The 23,416-nt window shown below is 39.9% G+C and overlaps 1 protein-coding gene across 2 annotated transcripts; it reads left to right on the top strand.

The window, feature by feature from the left end:
• Positions 1–4,753: 4,753 nt before the first annotated feature.
• Positions 4,754–21,487, top strand: Slu7 (SLU7 homolog, splicing factor). Of its 2 annotated transcripts, none has more exons than XM_003473336.5 (16): positions 4,754–4,878; positions 8,428–8,613; positions 8,985–9,138; positions 10,602–10,682; positions 10,949–11,113; positions 12,337–12,405; positions 15,459–15,506; positions 15,851–15,982; positions 16,225–16,322; positions 16,462–16,529; positions 16,806–16,945; positions 17,718–17,879; positions 19,714–19,818; positions 19,970–20,041; positions 20,156–20,272; positions 20,863–21,487. In XM_003473336.5, exons 2-16 carry the CDS (start codon positions 8,444–8,446, stop codon positions 21,040–21,042), a joined length of 1,761 nt encoding a protein of 586 aa, XP_003473384.1. In that variant the 5' UTR covers positions 4,754–4,878; positions 8,428–8,443; the 3' UTR covers positions 21,043–21,487. The 2 variants fall into 2 exon arrangements, with proteins under 2 accessions (XP_003473384.1, XP_013011655.1); XM_013156201.3 differs by having other exon boundaries at positions 4,762–4,878; positions 8,407–8,613.
• The last annotated feature ends 1,929 nt before the right edge of the window (positions 21,488–23,416 follow it).

Below are 23,416 nucleotides of genomic sequence, written 5' to 3'. Positions count from 1 at the left end.
TCTGCCTCACAAGTGCTGGGATTACAGGCATGTGCCACCACCCCCGGCAAAAATTGGGTTAAGATCGAAGAAACTTGAGAATTTTTTTCTGTATAATATTGAGCTGCATGGACTGAGGCATACACCCAATAATTTTGTTTTATTGCATTACAGTCTTTTTATTTAAAGAGCACAGTACAAAGGATTAAAAATAAAATAGGAAAAAATTACGAACTGGGGATTCAACCCAGGATCTTTGCAAAAAGCTACTACATCCTCAGCCTTTTTTAATTGAGATAAGTCCCGCTAAATGGCCCAACCTGGACTCCAATTTACGACCCCCACCAGGCTGAGATGATGGTCGCACCACCCTGAGGACTTTGTAGTTATATTGATACAGCGATGGTATATCAGAAACTCTTAATATGATACAAGGGAAATATAACTCCCAACCTGTCAGACATCTGATATGCTGATTTTCGTGTTCTCTTAAAGAATGAATTTCAGGAACAGCAGAAGTTAAGAGTAGGAAATATTGAGGGACAGGAGGGAACCCAAATGGGTAGCCCAGGGACCCCACTTTATAGGGAAATCATTATATTAGAGCAAAACCCAAGTGGGTACAATGTGGGTTATAGCTATGATCAATAAGATTCTGAGTATAGCTGCTTAGGTAATATTGAACCAGTGGAGAAGCAAGTCACTGAAAAAACAAAGAACTTCTCAGCTAGGTGATGGATCTGGGATCTTGGTTGCCCACTGGGGTGACTGGTGCCTGACTGGTGACCAGGTGTTATCACTTATCTCACCCCGTAGGACCTAGGTTAAGTCTACTCCTTTGTTGTCATCTCTTCCAGATGCATCTCCATACCTGTAATATGTTTTCACTTTTTACCTCGGCTCTCTTGAGCACCCAGCCCTGTCTTTCTCCTACACTATTTCTACCTAACTTACTCTATGAGAATATGTGTCTCTGTTTCCAAATACTGTAAAATTTTGACTGATTTGGAGAAAGAATGGAGACTGTCTGGACATTCACATGGCTCATACATTAGTGATAAAGATCCCTCACCGTCCTTGGTATTACATAGCCACAAGGGACAGGGATGCATGACTGGTGGGTGGTACAACCTTCAGAAAGTCTGTCACTCATTACACATGGAATAAAACAGCTACATTGAACATGGTCCAATCTCACTCTCCGACAACCTTCCCCTTGCTCCAAACATCTGGCGATTCTTTGGCTTCCTTAAAACCTCCAGTTCTAGCCAGGCATGGGGCACACTCCTGTAATCCCAGCACTTGAGAGGCTGAGGCAGGAAGATTGACACTGTGAGTTTGAAACCAGCCTGGGTTATATAAGTGAGCTGAAGTTCAGCCTGTACTACATAGTGAGGCTCTATCTCAAAAAATAATAATAATAATAATAATGATAATACATGAGGGGTGATCGAGAAATAGGGTAAGGTTTGAATTTTAAAAATTATTCCAGCAAAAAACACATTGCCTTTACATCCTCTTCATATTTTCAAAATATTCTTCCTTGCTTCAAACATCTTATTTTTCTTAGTGATTTCTTTGAGTTTTTAATTTAAGCGTTCACCATATGTTTTGATTGGCCATTTTATAGTATTAACTATAAAATGTAGGATGTTTTAGGATTTTTAAAGAATTTATAATTAAGAAACGATACTCCTGGGGCTGGAGATTTAGCTCAGCGGCATAAGGGCCTGCCTTGCGAGCAGGTAGTCGTGAGTTCGATCCCCAGTACCAATAAAAAGGAAAAAGACCAAAAAAAAGAAAGAAAGAAACAATACTCCTAATTTTTACATCTCAAAAGTCTACAAAGAGCATTGGAAAGGAGTCGTTTCACCATGGAACATGCAAATATAAAGACCTTATTGAACCCAGGATTTCACAGGTGCTAGGTGTCAGTGTTCCACCAGTGAGCTTATCCCCATCCTTTTAATTTTGAGACAGGGTCTTGGTAACTTCTGGCCTCCTCACAACCCTCCTGCCCCAACCTCTCATATGCTAAGATCATAAGCATGTACCGCCTCACCTACTCACCGTGTGCCTTTGCATTGAACTGTAGCACCATTCCTATTTATTTATTTATTGGAGTCAGAGTTTTGCTAGCTCATCATTTTGTCTAGCCTGGACTTAAATAAACAGGCTGCCACAGCCTCCCAGAGGGCTGGGATCACAGGTATGGATTACCAACCTGGGCTAGACTTCTCTTAAAATTCTATCATTTAGAAGGCATGGCAGCTCATGCCTCGAAGCCCAGCCCTTTGGAAAGTTAAAGCAGGAGGATCACAGATTTGAGCCTAGCCTGAGCAATTTAAGAACATAAATCAAATGTTGGTGCACGCCCATAATCCCTGTACTCAGGAGGCTGAAGAGGAGGATTGCTAAGAGTTTGAGGATGGCCTATGCTGTTATATAGTGAGTTTAAGGCCAGCCAGTTTAAGACTCTGTTTTAAAAAGAAACAAAAAATTAAAAATTAAAAAAAGGTTAAGAATCACCTAAGTATGTTCAAAGCAGTGTGAGATATCTTGAGGGAGATTAACAGCAATGAATCTTTTAGGGTAATAATTTTTTATTTATTTTTATTTATTCATTTATTTACTTAGTACCAGAGAAGATCAAATTCACAACCTCACACTTGCCAGTTAGGAGCTGTACTGCTGAGCTATATCCCCAGCCCTAATTTTTTTTAATTTAAAATAAAAGAGGGAAGACAAAAAAAAAGTGTACCTTTCTTTTTCCTTCCTTGTCTTTTTTTTTTAAATCCCAACTCCCTTTCTCCCTATATTTTATTTCCTTCATTTCACATCTTCATGCTATATCATCAGCACACAAAAGCACTAACTTTTGAAGCTAAATCTGTACAGTATCTACAGCTTCCAGGGGGCATTCAGTATCTCCCATGGTTCTGAGGTGCAGGGTTTAGAACCCTTTGGAACCCCATGCCTACCCCACCCCACCTTCACCAACGGGAAGCACTGATTTTCCCAAGTCACCTAAGCACCCTCTTTGGTCATGCATTTGTAACTAATGATGCTCCCGGCCCACCTCCTTTGCTGTGTGGCCTGTAACGGGAATAACTGATCCAATTGCTAATCCCTCATTTGTAATATCACAGAGTTTTAGTTAATTCAGTTTCTCCTAATCTAGCTGTGCAAACAGCTACCCATCCACAACTAATCCCTGCTTTCCTAGACCCTCTTGAAAACCTTCCACAGATAATCTAAACCTTACGAAATATTCCTTGCTATTGTCCAGCATATTATACAGTTCCTCTGAGAAATGTGCTCCGTGGTGTACACCTCACTACTTAAGCCTGGACACTCAAAAGTGAATTTTAGAGATATTTTTAAGTGAAAAAAAAATTCTGAGTTATTGATTCATGGACTCTACTCTCAGGCTAATCACTTATTCTTCCCTCCTCAATTGCCTTGTAAAATCAAAAATTTATGAGCCAGGCGTGGTGGCTCACGCCTGTAATCCCAGCACTTAGGAGGCTGAGGTGGGAGGATCGTTGCGTGTCGGAGACCAGCCTGGGCTACAAAGTGAGCTCAAGGCCCCCCTGAACTGCATATCGAGAGCCTGTCTCAAAAAAAGACCAAAAAAATTTATGTCTAAGTGTCTAAGCACTATAAATTCTTTTTAAAAGGTGAAAGGGGTGGCGTCTTATTACTTTTGGACTCTTGTGTTAGCTATTTTAACTATTATATCTGAAACTAAATATATTATGGGAGGATAATGTACAGAACAGACATCACACAAACACAAATAATCCCAGGAAACTCTGCCAAGAGTACTGCTTATTTCCCAGTATTCAATTCCATCTGTATACTTTCAAATTGAGGATGCAGCTTCGTGGTAAAGCGCTTGCCCGAGGTGTATGAGGTCCTGGGTTCCACCCCCAGCACCACAAAAAGAAAAAAGAAAAAGAAAAAAATCCTCATATGTGTATTTCCAAAGAACTAAGATGTCACAGAGCTATTGCTTTTCAAAATGAGAATTGCTTTATAGTATTTTTCTATTGATAAAACCCAAGTTCGCAATTACCAAAACATGCTCTACCTTCTCACAGTTCCAACACAAGCGCCTGCCTGGCAAGTGCAAGGTCTTCAGTTCAATTCCTGTTACCAATAATAATAATAATAATTCCTTCTCACAGCCTGGTATTTCTTTCATAGCGAATTTTACAACTGTAAATTACTTCATTAATTATTTCAGCGCCTTCCTCACTCTGTTCGAGGTAAATTTGAGAAGAGACACTGTTCACACACAACCTCCAGCGTCTGGCTACTAATTAACACTATGAACTTAACTGGTTTGTTACTAAATATTTCACAAACTTCCTCATTCTCTTCATAGTCCCTTAGTGAGACGTAAGCCATTGTTTTAGATTACTAAACTTTTGAGAATTTTTCGTCCTAACATTCAGCGATTCTAAAGGAGAGAAGAAAGACTTTCCAAGTATTCATAGTTACAGAGTAAATATGGAAATATGCACAATTCCAACTTCCTGACGCTGGAGGCACCAGAGAGCCTGCAAGCCAATTACTTCTTTTTTTTTTTTTTTTTTTTTTTTTTGTCTTTTTTGAGACAGGCTCTCGCTATGCAGTTCAGGATGGCCTTGAGCTCACTTTGTAGCCCAGGCTGGTCTCGAACTCGCACCGATCCTCCCACCTCAGCCTCCTGAGCGCTGGGATTACAGGCGTGAGCCAACACGCCCGGCTCGCCAATTACTTCTTAGTGCGCATGCGTTAGCCGTCCGGAAACAACGGCAGGTCTTCCGGAAGGAGACAGAAGGTCCGGAAGTAAACATTCACGGTTTTTTGCATTTAAGTCGGACGGTTTTGCAGTGGAGGCAGCCGAAGTGGGTAAGAAAATGTTCTGCGAATTTGCGGTCAGGAGAGAGGAGAGGTTCTAGAAACCATAGGAAATAAGTGGAAGGTTTCTGGGTATTAGATCTATCCTTCCGGGGGTGGTGAACTCCTAGCAGAGGAAGGAGTGCGGACACAAAACCGAGAGGAAAGCCGTTGTCTAGGACGCAGGCCTGATACTTGTGTCCCTCCCGACCAAGCCTGCGTCTTCAGGTGGGGATGAGTGATAGTGATCCTTCTGTCGCGGTGTTCTAGGGACCCTGAGTGGTCCTTTACCACGTTGACCCACCGTTTCCTCTCCAGAAAAAATTTTTTGAGCTTCGATTTTCTCGTTAGCTAGTGATCTTACTTTTCGGACTACTACAGTACATATTATGACACTAAATGAGATCGTTTATATAAAACGTTAGCTTCCAGTAAGCACTCAGTGGGCGGAAGCTGTGGTCGTTTAGACTTGGCCCCTCCACAACAAAGGAAGCTAGTGAATACAACTTGATGAACACACCATACAGTTTTATTTTATTTTATTTTGTCTTTTTGAGACAGCGTCTCACTATGCAGTTCAGGCTGGCCTGCAGCTCACCTTGTAGCCCAGGCTTGTCTCAAATTCTCAGCGATACCTCAGCCTTCCGAGTCCTGAGATTACAGGCGTGCACCACCATGCCAATTTTAATTTTTAATGTTTAATTTTTAATGCAGGCCTAGAAGCCGGTGCTGTATGTTAGGTAACAATGATTTAAAGAGCTCACGTTGGATTAGGCCTGATTTTTTTTTTATCTTTGTTATTAATGTGCGTTCTAAGGTCTCGGAACTTGTTTCTTCACTGCAAAATGTGGTTGTTTAAAAGATTAAATGAGATCCGAGCGCAGAAAACGGTAGTTATTAAAATGATGATTAAATTTATTTTGGGGCCCCTTGACCTCACAGTGTATATTACACAAACACCTGTGGAGATTTTCTATGGGTCTGACACAGAATAAGAGAACATCTTTGAGCAGCATCATAGACATAGCCATTGAGCACTTCCTGTTGAGAAAGTTTTGTAAATGACCAATGTGTGCAGAGTGCATAGTGTGTTAAAGGCACAAGAAGCAGGTCTGTATACTGGGTAGAGAAGGAAAATGGGATAGTTGTGATGGTGAGGCCAGAAGGTAGGTAGGTGCCAGACTATTGTCAACCATATAAGTGTGTTTTAAAAATACTCATTTTTAGTGTAGAAATGAGATCATTGGAACTGCACTGTCCAATATGATAGTTGCTGGCTACTTGTGGCTACTGAGGCTCAAGATATAGTTGGTCCAAGTAAGTGTAAAATCTGTACCAGCTTTCAGGACCTAGTTGATGTTTCATGTTGATTGAATTTTAAATTGGCAATATTGGACTAAGTAAAATTGCATAAAAGTGACTGTACTTTCTTTTAACCATTTAACAGTGGTTGCTAGAAACCAAAATTACATATGCTGCAGGCATTACATCTCTTGTACAGTTCTGCAATTGGAGGAGTAAGTTGGGGCTTTAGGACATCATATGATCCAATTTGTGTTTTGAAAAATTAAGCTGTAGCATGGAGAATTAATTGGAGGGAATCAGAGAAACCCAATGATCAGGAAAAAGTAATAATTCACATTGAAGTGGTAGGTGGCATTGCAAATGGTAAGAAGTATATGAAATTCAAAGGTATTCAGATAGTAAGAATAACTCTTAGTAATGAAATAAATTTAAGGATAAACTGGAACACATGTAAGCAAATGGATGGTGTGATCTCTAATTGAGATAGGGAGCAGTGAAAAGATGCTAGATTTCAGAATGAAGATCAAGAGTTTTGAATTAAGTTTAGCTCCCCTTTGAAAACTTATTTTTACAAGCAGCCTTTTGCATTGGATGGCACCCAGCAGCATCATTCACTGTATTTTTTTATCACATCTTATGAAGACATTCATAAAAATGGATATCCATGTCTGAATCAAGGGGGAGTATTTTGAGAGGGGCAGTAGCAATGTGTTTCACTATAATAAATTTTTTCAATTTAAAAATTAACTACAGGGGTTGGGGATTTAGCTCAGCAGCATAAGCGCCTGCCTTGCAAGCACGCAGTCATGAGTTTGATCCCCAGTACCAAAAAATAAATAAATAAGTATTCACTATATATTTTGATAGCCCCTTGTACTGTGATTGTTAAAGCCTTGGAAATCAGTATGGCTTAGAGTAACAAAGGATGCTCCAACTCAGCTTTGAGGAATTTAAATAACTGGGTGGTGAACTTGCAAAAGAGACCAGAGGAGCAGAGAATGAGGCACCTGAAGAGCTCATCGGTGAGCTGCCGTGGTCACCATCCACAAGGTAGATTTGCACCTTAATCTGCAGCTCCCCCCCATCCCCCGCCACAGAGCACTGCAGTGGTAGTTGAGTTCTCATGTGGCATCAGCAGCATTTTATATTGGCATGAATGTATCTACCTGAAACCTTTACTGAAGTACAGACATACAAACCCACTGTGCTTGTCACCACGGAGTCTGAGCTCAGAAAATGACTACACTAGCTAGAGAGATATTTGGATATAAAACTATTAGCAGGGTCTGAAAATTCAGAACCTTTGTTTAGATCCTGAAAGTAATGAAGTATTCCTTTCTTGGGTCTTGATTTTTAATTTCTATAACTTGAATCCCTAAAGCAATGGATATTTGTATTAATTCCTGTAATATGAACTCTTACATTTTTATTTTTTGGTGCCAGGGATCAAACTCACAACCTCCCACTTGCTAGGCAGGTGCTTACACTGCTGAGTTAAGACCCTACTCTTACATTTTTAAAATTTTTTAAAATCAATCTTTAAATGACACTGATGAAATAAAGTTAAATATCTATGATTTTAAAAAAAGAAAGAAGAAAATCCAGTAGAAAATAGTGTCACAGAAGCCAGGAAATAGGAATATATTAAAAAGTAAAGGAATGGGACTGAAAAACATGCAGTCTATTTAGCACAGCAATCATTGATAACTTAGGGTAACTCACTGGAACAGCCAAGGATAGATGTGATGTTAGCTATAACTGAGGACTGGAAAGGGAAGAAATAGTGACATGAGTCAGTGGTGGCAAACCCATAGCACACGTGCCACAGCAGGCCCAGAGAGCCCTGTCTGTCTACGCACAAGTGAAGAGTGTAAGTGTTTCTTCCAAACTAAAACCTCAGTGTTCAGGGTTAATTGCAACAGCAGCACTTTGCAGTAAGTAAATGGCTTTGGAGTTGCAGTTTGCACTCTCAGTCTCTTACCAGGTTCACCATCACTGCCTTGAAACATCTGTCCTTAAAGAGAAACAGGAATGGGACCCTCCTGTGTGCTGCCTTTAAGGGTGACTGTGACAGAGAAATTTGAGTTACTACACAGAAAGAGCATTCAGGAATGCTGGTGAAAGAGTCCTGTGAAATTGTAAATATATGACACACTGTGTCTAACTCATTCGTGTTGTTCGGATGGATTTTTTAGTCTCAGGAATGACTTCATGAAGGCCTGCTTCCTCCTGTAGCTTCCTTCTTCCTTTCTGTAGAGGGAGCCCCGTCATCATGTCGGCAGCAGCTGTGGACACAGCCAACGCTGCACCCCTGTCGGGGTCCAAAGAAATGAATTTAGAGGAACCAAAGAAGATGACTAGAGAAGACTGGAGAAAGAAGAAAGAGCTAGAAGAGCAACGCAAATTGGGCAATGCTCCTGCAGAAGTTGATGAAGAAGGAAAGTAAGTAATTTATTTTTGCATAATGTATTCCTGCAAAATTCACATTTGAATCTCTTTATCAGTTCTGATGTTATTTTATTCTGTCAACTTCATCTGCATAAGGGTTAATACCTGAATGGCACAGAGCTCACCATGAGCAGCAGAAGTCTCTCCCCACCCTCCTGCTCCTTGTCCCGCTCTGTGGTGGCTACGTTTAAATCTGGGCTTTTCTGGGCATTACCTTTACAACTCTAAATAATAATATTTACCTAGTAATTTTAATCAGTTGTCTGTCATGTTCTCCTCTTGCTGTTGTATTTCCATTCTTAGATTTTGTGTAGGAAACCTTTGTTATAAATATTTTCAAACTTTATTTAAAAATTTTATTACAGAGACATCAATCCTCATATTCCTCAGTATATTTCTTCAGTGCCATGGTACATTGATCCATCAAAAAGACCCACCTTAAAGCATCAGAGACCACAGCCAGAAAAACAAAAGCAATTCAGCTCATCTGGCGAATGGTACAAGAGAGGTGTAAAAGAGGTATGTGGGCGAGCCATATATGTCCTCATACATATGGGGATGTTATTTGAAGAACTTAATATAAAATACCTTTAGGCTAGGCATGGTGGCACACACCCATAATCCCAGCACTCAGGAAACTGAGAAGAATCACCCTAAGGTGGAAATCAGCCACCTTTTAGTGAGTTTAAGACCACTCTGGAATACATAGCAAGACTTTGTTTCAAACAAAAACAAAAAATAGCTTTAATGTAATGCTTTATGAAATAGAAGGAGATTGTGTCTCACTGCACGAGACCCTGTCCCAATCAAATAAAATTTCTTTTTCTTCTCTTCCATTTTATTTTAAACAGGAAAAAAAATAAAATTTCAAAACACATCAATCAGGGCTCCACAGTGGTACATACATTGCTCATTGTCATCCTCACATCATTCACCCAGGATACAAGACATCTGGGTTCAATCATCCAAACAGTACCAACACTAATTTCTCTTCGGTGCACTCAGAGCAGTTAGCTGTCTTAACTATTTATACACACACACACACACACACACACACACACACATGGATACATATGGTGTTTCTTTCCACTTCTCACACTACTGAGAAAACATAGTGTTTACACATGTGTGTCTGATTTGTTTCACTTGTAAGTATGGTCTCAAGTTGTATCCATTTACCTATAAAAGTCTCAAGTTTATTCTTTTCTATGACTAAGTAGTATTCCATTGTATAAAAATCTCACGTCTTTTCTGTCCATTCCTCAGTGGATGGGCACACTTAGGTAGTTTCCAAGATCTGGCTATTATAAATTGTGCTGCTGTAAACATGGGTGCATGTATATTGCTGTGGTATGTTTTTAATTCTTTTGGGGAGATACCCAGAAGTGGAATAGCTGGATCAAATGGGACCTGATGTAAAGGTCTTGCTGAAATTCTTCAACCTACTTGTCTATAAATCAATACCCAGTTAGTACTGGGTATTGAAATGAGGGCCTTTGCGTTGCATCACATCCCCAGAACGTTCTTATTTCATTTTTGCTTTGTGATAGTTCCCTGGGCTAGGCTTGTGATCCTCCTCCCTCAGATTCCTAGAGTGCTGGGACTACAGAAATACATGGCCACACTCAGGTGGAGACTGCTAAGTGATATTTTCTTGCTTTTCTTGGTGTTTGCTTGTTTCTTTTGGCTGGTCCTAGGGGTTGAAATCACAACCTTCACACTGATTTACATCCTTAGTCCTTTCATTGTTTTTTTAGAGTCTTGCTAAGCCACTAAATAGCTGAGGCTGGGCTCAGGTTTACAATCCTTCTGCCTCAGTCTCACAGTCTGCCAAGATTACAGGTGTGTACTGTCATGCAGGGCCTCATTTTCCTCTTACTAAATAAATCATTTCATTGGATAAGACATTAATTGGAGCCAAGTTACTTTTTTAACTTACTTAGATAAAACATTGCTTTGCTTTGCTTTGTGTCAATCTGTAGAATTCCATAACTACTAAGTACCGCAAAGGAGCGTGTGAGAATTGTGGGGCCATGACACACAAAAAGAAAGACTGCTTCGAGGTAAGTCCACTTTGAGGATTTTGGAAACGTAGTCAGTCTTTGTTTCTTGTCAGTTTTTCTAAAATAATTTAGATTTTAGTGCAAGTTAAATAAAAACGAATATGAGCGAAGTTAGTCCAGCATCATCAGGATTTTCTGTTGGAAAGTTATCTGGTAATTAAACTCATGCTAAACATTCCATGTCCACATTTGCTCTGTGAAAGCTACATGAAACTTCCTTCTGAGCTGCAGATACTTAGCAAAGTATTAAATCTTCTGTTTTCCAGAGACCTAGGCGAGTTGGAGCCAAATTCACAGGTATTAACATAGCTCCAGACGAACACATCCAGCCTCAGCTGATGTTTGACTATGACGGGAAGAGAGATCGGTGGAATGGCTACAATCCAGAAGAGCACATGAAGATCGTGGAGGAGTATGCCAAAGTCGATCTGGTGAGCGGCATTTGCCGGCCATCTGCTCTCCTCGAGGAGTATGCATTTTGCAGTATTTCTAACTTAACCACTGTTTCCAGGTCTCGAAGTGCCATATAAACCATGTTATTTCTTAGCAGTGGGCCAGATAGTTAACCAGCATGGTAATTCTATTTGGCAACAGTTTCTTCATATTTAATTATTTTATTGTCCTTTACCCCAAGTTACAGAGCAGAAGACGCTGAAGTGTGGGACGTCTGTTCTCTTATCTATGGGGTTTTTTTCCTTTGTTTTTGTTATTGGTGTTGTTGGCACCCGGAATAGGACTCATGACCTTGTGCTTGCCAGGCAGGTGCTATGCTGTAGTTATGTGCGCGGCCTCTTTATCTAAGATTCAAACCTTTTCGCTTTTTGAGGTTCTGAGTTCTTGGCCCCAGGTGGTAGCTTGCCCATATCTTTGTTGTTCTTACTGTTTGTTCGGTACTGGGAATTAAACTCATGACCTCTTGCTTGCTGGCCAGGCACTTGTATCACGGAGCTAAAGACACCCATATGCCTTTATTACAGTTGTCTCACATAATTGGAATGGTAGAAGAGAATTAAATGACTTCTTTCAGAAAATCAAAGTTTAAGTCAACCTCTTTTTTTTTTTGTCTTTTTGAGGCAGGGTCTAACTATGCAGTTCAGGCTGGCCTTGAGCTCACTCTGTAGCCCAGGCTGGTCTTGAATTTGCAGTGATCCTCCTGCCTCAGCCTCCTGGGTGCTGGGATTACAGGCATGCCCCAGCACACCCAGAAAACCTCATGTTTTCAATTATGAGTCCACCTACTTATCCCCCTTCCTTCAAACCATGGTTCATACTGCTTTTTTTTAAAAGAGGTAATATTTAAAGATCATGACATTTCACATAAAAATCTAGATTTCATCTTTTCTTGAACATTGAAATCTATCGTTACCCTGGGCCTGCAAGGCTCAGTCTGTTACCTGGCAGCACCTGGCATCTGCCCATTTTGGTCAGGGCTGCTCCCTGCAGTGCAGCGCTGATGCCGTCTGCCTCAGCTTGCATGAATTCCTGGTTCACATGCCCATTCCTGTAACTACTTTAGCACAGAGGCCTAGGACTGCAGGGAATCAAAGAGTAACCTGTATAGTGACCTTTTCTGGAAACAATGCAATTATGTATTTTAAATTTTGAAAATCAAAACATTTGAGTATTTTGAGTAAAATTTGATTTTTTTTTTTAGGCGAAACGAACATTGAAAGCACAGAAACTTCAAGAAGAATTGGCTTCAGGAAAATTAGTAGAACAAGCTGTAAGTAATAAAAAAGATCAATACAAAAATATTCAAACTCTTAGCCAATGCAAATGAAACTTGAAACAAGAATTCATTTTATATCACTCTCTGTCTAGTAGAAAAGATGTTAGGGAAAGAGACATACAATATAGGTCGAGCATCATTAATCCAAAAGTCCAGAAAGTAAGTTCTCCAAGTGAAAGCTTAGGGCTCCAACGTGGTGCCACAAGTAAAAAGTGCTGTACCCGAATGCATGTGACAGGCTATAGTCAAAGTGTAGGAACGGTGAAAATGCTGCATAAAATTACCTTTAGGATGTGTGTATGTGCAGAGACTCAAAAAAATCCAAAATTGAAAACATGTCTACGGGCTGGGGATTTAGCTCAGCGGCATAAGCGCCTGCCTTCCAAGCCTGCAGTCATGAGTTCAATCCCTGGTACCGATAGAAAAAACAAAAAAAGAAAACATGTCTAGTCCCAAGCACTTCTGATGCATGCTCAGCCAGTACTTTTAAGAGAAAGGAGTAAAACTGACACTGTTTATACTTCTCATGGAAATACAGATCAGTACAGTCATTGGGAAAGAATGTTGCCCTAAAGTATTTATACACCTTGTCGGGAATTAAATAAGTCAGTCCACCCATCTAAAGAATTTGTGTAACTTTTATATACAAATCATTATGCACAGAGATTATCACTGCACCATTTTCCACAGTAGTAAAAAACAAAGAGTTGAAATAACCAGATGTGGGCTGGGGATGTAGCTCAGTGACATAAGCGCCTGCCTGGCAGGTGCGAGGTTATGAGTTCAATCCCTGGTACCGCAAAAAAAAGAAAGAAATAACCAGATGTTAGGGAACTGATTAAACTGTTGTGTGTCTGCACTATGGAATGTTACTGCGGGGACCATGCTGTCTCCACAGCAATGTGAAAGTTTTGTTGAACTAGCATCTATAAGAGACCCCAGAAACATTGTCTCAGTATCTTTTAAAAACATTTGTAGTGGGGCTGGGGATTTAGTTCAGTGGCATAAGCACCTGCCTTGCAAGCAGGCGGTTGTGAGTTCGATCCCTGGTACCCATAAAAATGAGAAAGACCAAAAAAAAAAAGCTAGGGCTGGGGATTTAGCTCAGCAAGGCAGGCAGAAGTGCCTGCCTTGCAAGCAGGCAGTCGTGAGTTTGATCCCTGGTACCAATAAAAAGGAAAAAAGACCAAAAAAAAAAAAAAAAAAAAAAAGAAAAGAAAAAAGAAAAAGACAACAAAAAAAAAATTTGTAGTTTATCCTTGTGGGGCATGCTGGTAGTCCCAGCACTTGGGAGACTGAGGCAGAAGGGTTACTGTGGGTCGTCCAAGGCCAGCCTGGACTACATAGGGTTATCTTATCTCCAAAAACAAAGGCGATAAATTACATTTCTGATTTTTTTTTTTCCTTTTTATCGGTACCAGGGATCGAACTCATGACTGCCTGCTTACAAGGCAGGCGCTTATGCCGCTGAGCTAAACCCCCAGCCCCTACATTTCTGATTTTTGAAATAAGACACATACTAGTAAAAAAAATCAGGAACATAAAAAAAATTCTCTGTTAATCATGTTTCATAGATTTTTTTTTTTGATTTAGGGTTTGTTTTTGTTTTAGAGTTTGGGATTTTGTTTTGTTTTGTTTTAAGGTGCCAGGGTCAAAGGTAATGCCTTGTGTACACCCTGTACACTAAATTATACAACTACTAACTTTTGGATGTCTTCAGTTTCCTGTTTATTGCCACATATATTTAATGTTTGTAATAACATGTTTGTTAAATGGATTCATCTGTGCATTCTCATTATCTTATTTAATTTAGCAATATACAATGCAGTGAGGACTTTTCTGTGTTAAATATAAACGTGTAATACCATTCATTTTTACATGTATTTATGCTTTAAAATTCAGGAGTTTAACAAGGTGTTCAGTGAAAAACCTTTTCCCCTTTTCTGAAGCTTCTCCCCATAACCTTTTTTGTGGTGTGACTCAGAATTTACAACACAAATAAATACGTGATCTTACTGCTGCTTCTCCCTCCCTATTCTTTCACATAAAATGTTAGCAGGTTATGCATATTTTTGTCTACTTTGATTAGACTTATTAAATGCTTGTTCAGTGTTTCATTAAGTGCAGTAAATCACATAACCAGTCCTCTGTTGTTAATTCAACTTTTTCCCAGTTTCTTTTGCTATTATACACCACAGTATAAATTCCATTCTTACACACCTTTATATTATTTCCTTAGAATAAATTGCTAGAAGTGGTGTCTGTATTATATATATATATAATGACATACCTAAATTTAGGAAATTTACATCCTACAGATTTATTCCCATCAGTGTACTGTGTGCACACGCGCACATACTCCTGTTTCAACATTTCCTCACCCACTAGTGCTGTCTTCCTTTTTACTCTGAAACCTTTTTAAAGAGACGTAACATTATACTGACCATTTCATTATTGGTATTCTGGGCAACTGCTAATGAAGAAAAGAATTTCTTTCTGACAAAATTTTTGGCCTTTCCTTAAAACATGTTTCGCCCTCTTCATTGCCAGAATTTTACAAAGGTTCATTTGACCTGATAGGAAACTAGTGAGGTTTAATGAACGTGGTATATCTAAAGACTGAGGTACATGAAAATTACATTCATTATTTTGTTCATCTTAGTATTCCCATTAATCTTGTGTGATTATCCTACATCGGTTAAGAAAGAAAGAACGAACCTAGATATTTTCTGGGTTTGTAGATAGTCTAATAAAATTAACTGTTTACAGTGGTGTGTTTATATTCAAAACATCTGTCCTCATCACAAGTGAAGAAACACAAGAACTTGTTCAGGTACAATACTCACTGTTACTGTCAGTAGGAGCAGTAGTAGTATCATCTGCAGTGCCGGGGACTGAAGCCATGGCCTTGCACATGGCTAAGCAAAGCTCAGCACTAAGTTGTGCCATCATCCCCAAATGGTCTCAGTTACATTTTTATAATGATAAGTAGTCAGTAGGTAAAATAAAATACAACTGCAAATGCTTTTCTTTTTTTCTTGATGCAGAATTCTCCAAAACACCAGTGGGGAGAAGAGGAACCAAACTCTCAGATGGTAATAAAGTATTGCCCTGTTCGAGTATGCGTTAAGTTTTTCAGTTTTCTTTTCTTTTTTTTTTTTTTTTTTTTTTGCGGGGCGGGGGGGGGGTCTTTTTCCTTTTTATCGGTACCAGGGATCGAACTCACGACTGCCTGCTTGTAAGGCAGGCACTTATGCCGCTGAGCTAAATCCCCAGCCCCCAGTTTTTCAGTTTTCAGTGGCTAATAATAACTTAATAACTAATAGTAACTTTTAATAACAACAAAAAAAGGGCCGGTTAGATTTAGGGAAAGGGAAGCAAGGGCTAAACGCTGCTCTTTTTCACTCATAGTTTTTTTTGTTCCCTCTCCCTCTTTCAGGAAAAAGATCACAATAGCGAGGATGAGGATGAAGATAAGTATGCAGATGACATTGACATGCCTGGACAGAATTTTGACTCCAAGAGACGAATCACTGTTCGGAACCTCAGGATTCGAGAAGACATTGCAAAAGTAAGTCTTGCCAACCTGACACACATTTGAAATTATTACCTTGCAGCCTAAATTGCATCTTCCTATTGTATATGGGTGATATTTGGGTAATGTAGGCAGAGTCTCTCCCAGAACAAGGTATCATTGTTTATCTCTTCGCCTGTACCCTGGAAATCACACATGCATCACATTAAACAACAACTGCCTGCCAGAGTATTTTGCATAAGTAAATCTTCAGCTTTTGAACATTTTTTTCCTTCCAGTATTTGAGAAATTTGGATCCAAATTCTGCCTACTATGATCCAAAAACTAGAGCAATGAGAGAGAATCCATATGCTAATGCAGGGAAGAATCCAGATGAGTAAGTACCAGATTTACAGATTTCAAAATAAGTTCTGTTTTTACCCAACCATAGATAGACTTCATTTTAATTCTGATTAAGTGTTATGAATTCCTTTAAAAGGAAAATTTCTGAATGTTTTGAAAATTTGTATTTACAGAGTGAGTTATGCTGGAGATAACTTCGTTAGATACACAGGGGATACTATCTCAATGGCTCAGACACAGTGTAAGTGTTCGCTGCCTGCCAGGGCATTTGTATCACCTATAAAAATGGGAGCATAAGGGACTGAGAAAAAGGGGTCACAAATTCAAGCCCCATCTAGGTACCATAGTAAGACCTTGGCTCATAAAGGGAGGGCTGGGGATGCACAAGCCCTGGGTTCAGTATCTAGTACCACAAAAAAAGTGGAAGGGACAGAAGGTAATGTTTTAAGGCTTGCTTCAGAGAAAATGTGTAATAAACATAGCTGGTGACTCATTAGAATATTCTGAATTGCTCTAGTGTTTGCTTGGGAAGCCTATGACAGAGGATCTGAAGTGCACCTGCAGGCAGATCCTACCAAACTAGAGCTGCTGTATAAGTCCTTCAAAGTCAAAAAAGAAGACTTCAAGGAACAACAGAAAGAGAGTATCCTGGAAAAGGTAACTTTCATCAAATGACCAAGAAGAATTTTAAGAAAAGTTACAACTTAATCAGCATGTATTTGACATTTAGAATAATGACCAAGGAGAGGCCTTTTAATCCACAGAGAATTCCAGTGACATAAATCAGAAGGTATAGACTTCATATTAGTGAGCTTTTGCAGCCAAACATGGCACCCCAAAACCAGCACTTAAAACAAATACTAAATATTTCTTACAGTTCTGTATGTCAGCTGAGTTTCTGAGCCTGCTCAGCTGAGGACCTTGCATGCCTTGGTGTTTGGTCATTAACAGGCTAATTGTTCTGGGGAGCTCTGCCTCCCATGGTCTCTTCCCCTCTAGCCTCCAGCCCACTGTTTAGAAGGCATTTCAGGGTTCCAGAAATGGGTGCTCCAGGGTGCGGTATGCCCAGGTGCCTCTGCATGCCTCCCATTTCCTAGCCATCACAAGTCACATGGCCAAGCCCAGATGAAAGGGGTGTGAAAGACTCCACCTCCTGGTGGGACAGCAGCAGCAGGAGGTAAAAGGCAGGCAAAAAAGAGGAGTTTAGGGCTATCTTGTAGGCTGCCATACTTAGCAGATGAATAACAGCTGAGATTTATTCATCTGTGAAAACTTGATAGCAATTTTTTTCATTGTGTTGTCTATAACAAAGCCTAGTAAAGAATGTTCCTTTATGCTTTCTAAATGAAAGCAAACCCTTCCATAGAAATTTGAATGCTAATCTTTGTTGTAGAGTATGTTTAACAGTGTCCGTCCAATGTTCTTTTAGTATGGTGGCCAAGAACACTTGGATACGCCTCCAGTTGAATTGCTCTTAGCCCAGACTGAAGACTACGTGGAGTACTCGAGACATGGCACAGTCATTAAAGGCCAGGAGCGGGCCATTGCCTGCTCCAAGTATGAGGAAGATGTGAAGATCAACAATCACACGGTATGTGTTACACTGGAACCATTTCGCCTTGTTAGTTGGGCTCTAGATTGCATTTTTTTCTATTATAACTTAACTCTATTGATGTGGAGTTTTTTCTTTGAACACTTTAAAGGGCATATGATTAGGTTTATCTATTTATCTACCTAGATTCAAAAAATGTTAACACACTGCTATATGTGCTCTGTCTAGGTTTGTGTATACACTTAGACACACATATACAGGTATTACTATGTAAGTCAGATACTGCATTCCACCCATAATCGTTTAGGTCATTTATCTTCCAAGAATATAAATACTCTTCTACATGACCATGTGACTGCTGTACTTCAGAAACTTTAATTCTTTAATACTAATATTACTCCTTAATTACTTTTTGAAAAATACACACAAAAGCCAGGCATGCCTGTAATCCCAGAACTCAAGAAGCTGAGGCAGGAAGATCACTGCAAGTTTGAGGCCAGTCTGGCCTGCATAGTGAGTGCAAGGCCAGCCTGAACTACACAGCAGACCCTTGTCTCAAAAAAAGAAAGAAAAATACACACAAAAATACTTGTAGTAGCTTTTTCATATGGGAATCAAGTGGAAATTCGTGTTAATCATTTCTTGGTTGTTACATCTTTTTTAGAGTCTGTCTCCAGTTTTCATGAAAGCAACCATTTACCAAATACAGCCAATTGTCTCATATACTGTCTGGTATTCGGTGTTTGACTAGTTCCTAGTAACAGCACATAACTTACTCCCTCGTATGTCTCTTATATGTCCCAGAAATAAGAATTTGGGCCCAAAAGTTTGGTTAGGTGCAAGTTATTTTGACAAGGGTACGTAACAGTGATATAGTGTATTTCACAGACTGCTGCTTGCTGTTCTCTTCCTGTGTGCTTGTGCTGAAGATTAAATCCCAGGCTCCTGCAGGCCAACCACATGCTCTGCCTCCGAGCAAGATCACAAGCCCATTTGTTTATAGTTGGAATCATGTTGGTATTTTATTTTATTCTATTTTTTGCAGTACTGGGAATTGAACCCAGGTACTCAACCCTCCTACATCTCCAGCTTTTTTTTTTTTTTTTTTTTTTTTGTCCTTTTGAGAAAGGGTCTCACTATGCAGTTCAGGCTGGCCTTGAGCTCACTTTGTAGTCCAGACTGGTCTCACACTTGCAATGTTCCTACTGCCTTAGCCTCCCAAGTGCTGAGATTACAGGTATGTGCCACCATGTCCAGCTCCCAGCTGTTTTTATTTTATGTTTTGAGGTAGGATCTCCCAAAGTTGCCTAGGCTGGCCTCAAACATGCAGTCCTCCTGACTCAGCCTCCCAAGTAGATAGGATTACAGGTGTTCACAGCCACACGCAGCTTGGTGTAGTCTTAAAGTTCCAAACTACACTTGTCTAGGTCAGGGATCAAAAACCTAACTACTATAGCAGCCCAGGTCACTGATTGTCTAGAGCCAGGCAGATTGTACAGCCCAGACAACACAAACCCATCTCCTAGGGACACACCCTGCTCAGCCACAGCCACTTAGTGCCAAGCGGGAAAGTGCGCCCAAAACTCCCGCGTCCTAACTTCTAAAGGGAAATTGGCTGTCCTCGAGTGTTACATAAGCTTTTGAGAATAGAATTTTAAGGCCAGCTGAACTGTAATGCCAGCTGGAGTGACTGAGAAGGGGACTGGCCCACCTTCTCCCTATTACCTGGGAATTCCCATAATTTTCTTGCAGATTACCTTACCAGCGGTATCTTGAAGTTTTAATTTAATCTTCCTTTTAAAACAACCTCTCTTCTTAACTTCAATCCCCAGTACCAAAAGCAAACAAATAACCTGTCTTGTTCTCTGTGTAGCACATCTGGGGATCCTACTGGAAAGACGGCAAATGGGGATATAGATGCTGCCACTCATTTTTCAAGTATTCCTATTGTACAGGGGAAGCTGGGAAGGAGACTCTGGTGAGTAATTGTCTTCTGGTTCTTAAAGGTTTAAGACAGCTAAAGCTCTTAGCCCGGCATAAGACATACCTGCTTATATTTCAGATTTTATGTATAAATATGATTATTAACTAACGTTCAACTCAAATTACATCTGTTTTTTCCCCCACAGAATTCAGAGGAATGTATTACAGATGATATAAACGGAGAAGAATCTATGAAAAAACCTCAGACCCTCATGGAGGTAAGTCTGTTATCATTTGTCCTAAATTTGTAAGTCCAGAAGGAAGGACTTTCAAACATGTACTAGATCCTTGTGTTTACACTAATAACCTTGTGTTTTAATCATCCTGCTTAGATGCACCAAGAAAAACTAAAAGAAGAGAAAAAGAAGAAGAAAAAGAAGAAGAAGAAGCACCGAAAGAGCAGTTCAGAGAGTGATGATGAAGAAAAGAAACATGAAAAACTGAAAAAGGTAGGCTGTGAACTCTAACTACAAAAGTAACAGACACCAGGATTCTAACAGTGAGAAGTGATCTAGTCTTGTCTGCAAGTTTATCCCAAGAACTGAGGACATGAGCCAGCGTCTGGGTTGTAGGCCCAGCTCACATTCATGGAGGTTTCATGGGCTTAAGTATTGCTGCCTTGGAATATTTGATAAATATCACTAATGCAACAAAGATTTGTGCTTCATAAAACTGTTATTTTAGCGTCCTTGACATGTTGCCCAGAAAAAATTGGCTTCTAGCTGTATTATTTCTAAGTGTTAGCAAATCCTTGAGAAAAATCAGAATTGCACTCTCCCCCAGAAACATCTGTTGTCAACTTCTTTGAGAAAGAACTCATTTTTTGTTACTAAATGAAATTTAACACGAATTTAAAATGTCATAGAATGTTTTGTGCTCTGCAGAAATAGCTTTAAGAGCCACATAGTAAGTAGTTTCTGAAAGGCTGGCTCCTAAGCTGTTGGACACTGCACTCCGTGTTCAGGGGTCTTTCCTTTGGGTCTGCCGTTTTTGTACAAAACAGATGTGGCGGTATTAATTCTTTTCCCTCTCACTGTAGGCATTGAATGCAGAGGAGGCCCGCCTTCTTCAGGTCAAGGAGATCATGCAGGTTGATGAGAGGAAGCGACCTTATAATAGCATATATGAAGCTCGGGAGCCCACTGAGGAGGAAATGGAGGCCTACAGGATGAAACGCCAGAGGCCAGATGACCCCATGGCCTCCTTCCTTGGACAGTAGTCACCAGGACAGTGGAACTGGTGCGCTCTTCACCCGCCTGGTAACTGTATGTAGAGGACTCCTTGCTCCCTAACTTTAATAAAGCTTCAGCAGTCTCAAAGCAAATTTATTGTTTTCCACACTGAAGAAACAAAACTGAAGAAAACCAAAGAGGAAGCACAGTAAATATGGATTGAGATTAGAAACAGTCTAATTTTACGTTAGTGCTGGGGAAACGTCTTGGTTGTCTGCCTATCAAAAATATCTTCTACTCAACAGTTAAGTCTGTATTTCCTCAGTTTTTGTAAACCTGTACTTAATAGTATTATACACTATGAAAGTAGATTTGTTACTTTCTCAAAACTAGAACTTTTTTAAACTGCTAGAAATTGCAGTAGTAATTTAATTATAGTTGTTTTGTAATCATTTGTTTTAAATGGTCTGAAATAAAAAATAAATATCCTAACTTGGTCTTTGGAAAGAGTATTTGTAGAAAATGTAAATAACTTTATTCTCCCACATAAATCTGTGAAGTAACAAATATGTTTTTATTGATTACCAAAAAAAAATTTTTTTTAAATAGTACTGGGGATCAAACTCACAACCTTGCACTTGCCAGGCGAGTGCTTATGCCACTGAACTAAATTCCCGGCAATTACCAACATTTTTAATACATGTCCTTGAATCTTATGTACAAAACCAAATTTCTTAGTCTTAAAATGATATAAAAAAACTTACTTTTTCTCATCCTGGGGTCAGTATTGACTAATCAGTACTTTCACCGTGTAAAACATGATTTAGAGAAATCTATTCCTCTACTTGTGATACTACTACTACTCTTTATTTGTGAGGACTTTCATGTAACAGATATGATACTAAGCTTTAAAAGATTTTAGAACATCCAAGGTACCTAATCTTCATTGGCAGCAATGCCAATGAACTCGGAGTAAAACCTGAAGTTGAAGGTTTCTTCAGGCTTGTAAGGATGGCTTGTGGGGTCTTAGTAACCGGGACTGCTGTGATCCCCTCTGGGACCATGGAGAAGCTCATTCTGACAGAATGAGACAGGCGGTAAACAGCATGAGTGCCTTTACTTAACAGTTTTCTGGTCTGTCAAAAAGCACTTGTAGAATATGGTGTTAACTCAGCGTGTCAGAAATAGTGGTGGTAGAAGAGCAGCTGTTAAATACTACACTATGGCTATACAGGGTATCCAGATTCAGACTATGAAATCAATACAGTAATGCAAATACGTAGGTCTTTTTTTTTTTTTTTTTTTAATCGGTAAACTCACGACCTTGTGCTTTTGCCAGGCAGGCACTGTGCCACTATGCTATATCCCTGAGGGGTCTTAATTCTTTTCTTCCTTAAAAGGTCAAAATTTGCCTTCATATTCCTTACCATAGGATGCTCAACATAAAGCCTAAGGTTGCTGCAAAGCTCCGGGGCATCTAAGGGCACCAGAAGATGTGACCCCACTTGTCTGGTGCAGGCGCACAGTGAAATACAGTTGTGTATAGTAACTTTGCACAGGTAAACACGCATTGCTGATTATGGTGCTAAGAATGTAAATGCAAGATAACCTCTGAGAATAACACCATAAAGACAGGAGGCTCTGGCTCTGCGCCTTTGTGCTCTGCTCTGCTTCATGCTGCCTGCTGTGGTTGCTATTTGCACACATGTGTTCTTCAGCCTTAAAACCTTATCCACTAAAATCTTCCTGTGAGCCCCTGAAGCAGGCCAACACTTGGTGTTCATTTTATATTTCACCTTCTGTTAATAAAGGTATGTAACTGAGAACACTTAACTGCAAGTGGTTTGTAGTATTTCAAGTGTTTAGTAGGTAAGTAGGCTATAAAGAGATGGTAAAACTGTGGCACCTGTGCCACAGCTGACTGTGTCATTGAGAGCTCTAAGAGGTTTGCCATCTCTGTATTACACAATTACCAGAAAGCCCATGTTAGCTTTTGTTAGGTTGTAATCCAAAATTATGTCTTGTCTTTCGTTTCACTTTGGGAAAAGCTAACATCTGGAATGCTATTCAGATATGAGCTTTGACTGTCTCAATAGCCAGGTGCCTCTGATTATAAAATCTGCCCATTAGCTACTGTTTATGGCTGTGATTTCTGGACCCCGATGCTGACCTTTGGCAATTTCTTCCATTGACAGAGGCCTTACCCAGGCCTTAAGCATTTATCGGGTTGGCCCTCATGACCTGAAAATGACTCAGCTGCCCCACATTTTAACCTCTCCCCCTCCTGGGAAACAGTCCTGTGGAATGCTTCAGAGACTACAAAAATGAACTAAAAGTTTAAAAGAACTCTGCTGAGAAGTGGAGGGAGAGGGAAGGGATATGAAAGACTGAAGATGTGTCATGTACATATACCTACAATGA

This window comes from Cavia porcellus, unplaced genomic scaffold (genome assembly GCF_034190915.1).
Source record: "Cavia porcellus strain 051 isolate PalLab524CR breed Dunkin Hartley unplaced genomic scaffold, mCavPor4.1 scaffold_19, whole genome shotgun sequence".
NCBI lineage: Eukaryota > Metazoa > Chordata > Mammalia > Rodentia > Caviidae > Cavia > Cavia porcellus.
The sequence above is the reverse complement of the archived record's forward strand: the minus strand, read 5'-3'. Positions and strand labels throughout refer to the sequence as shown.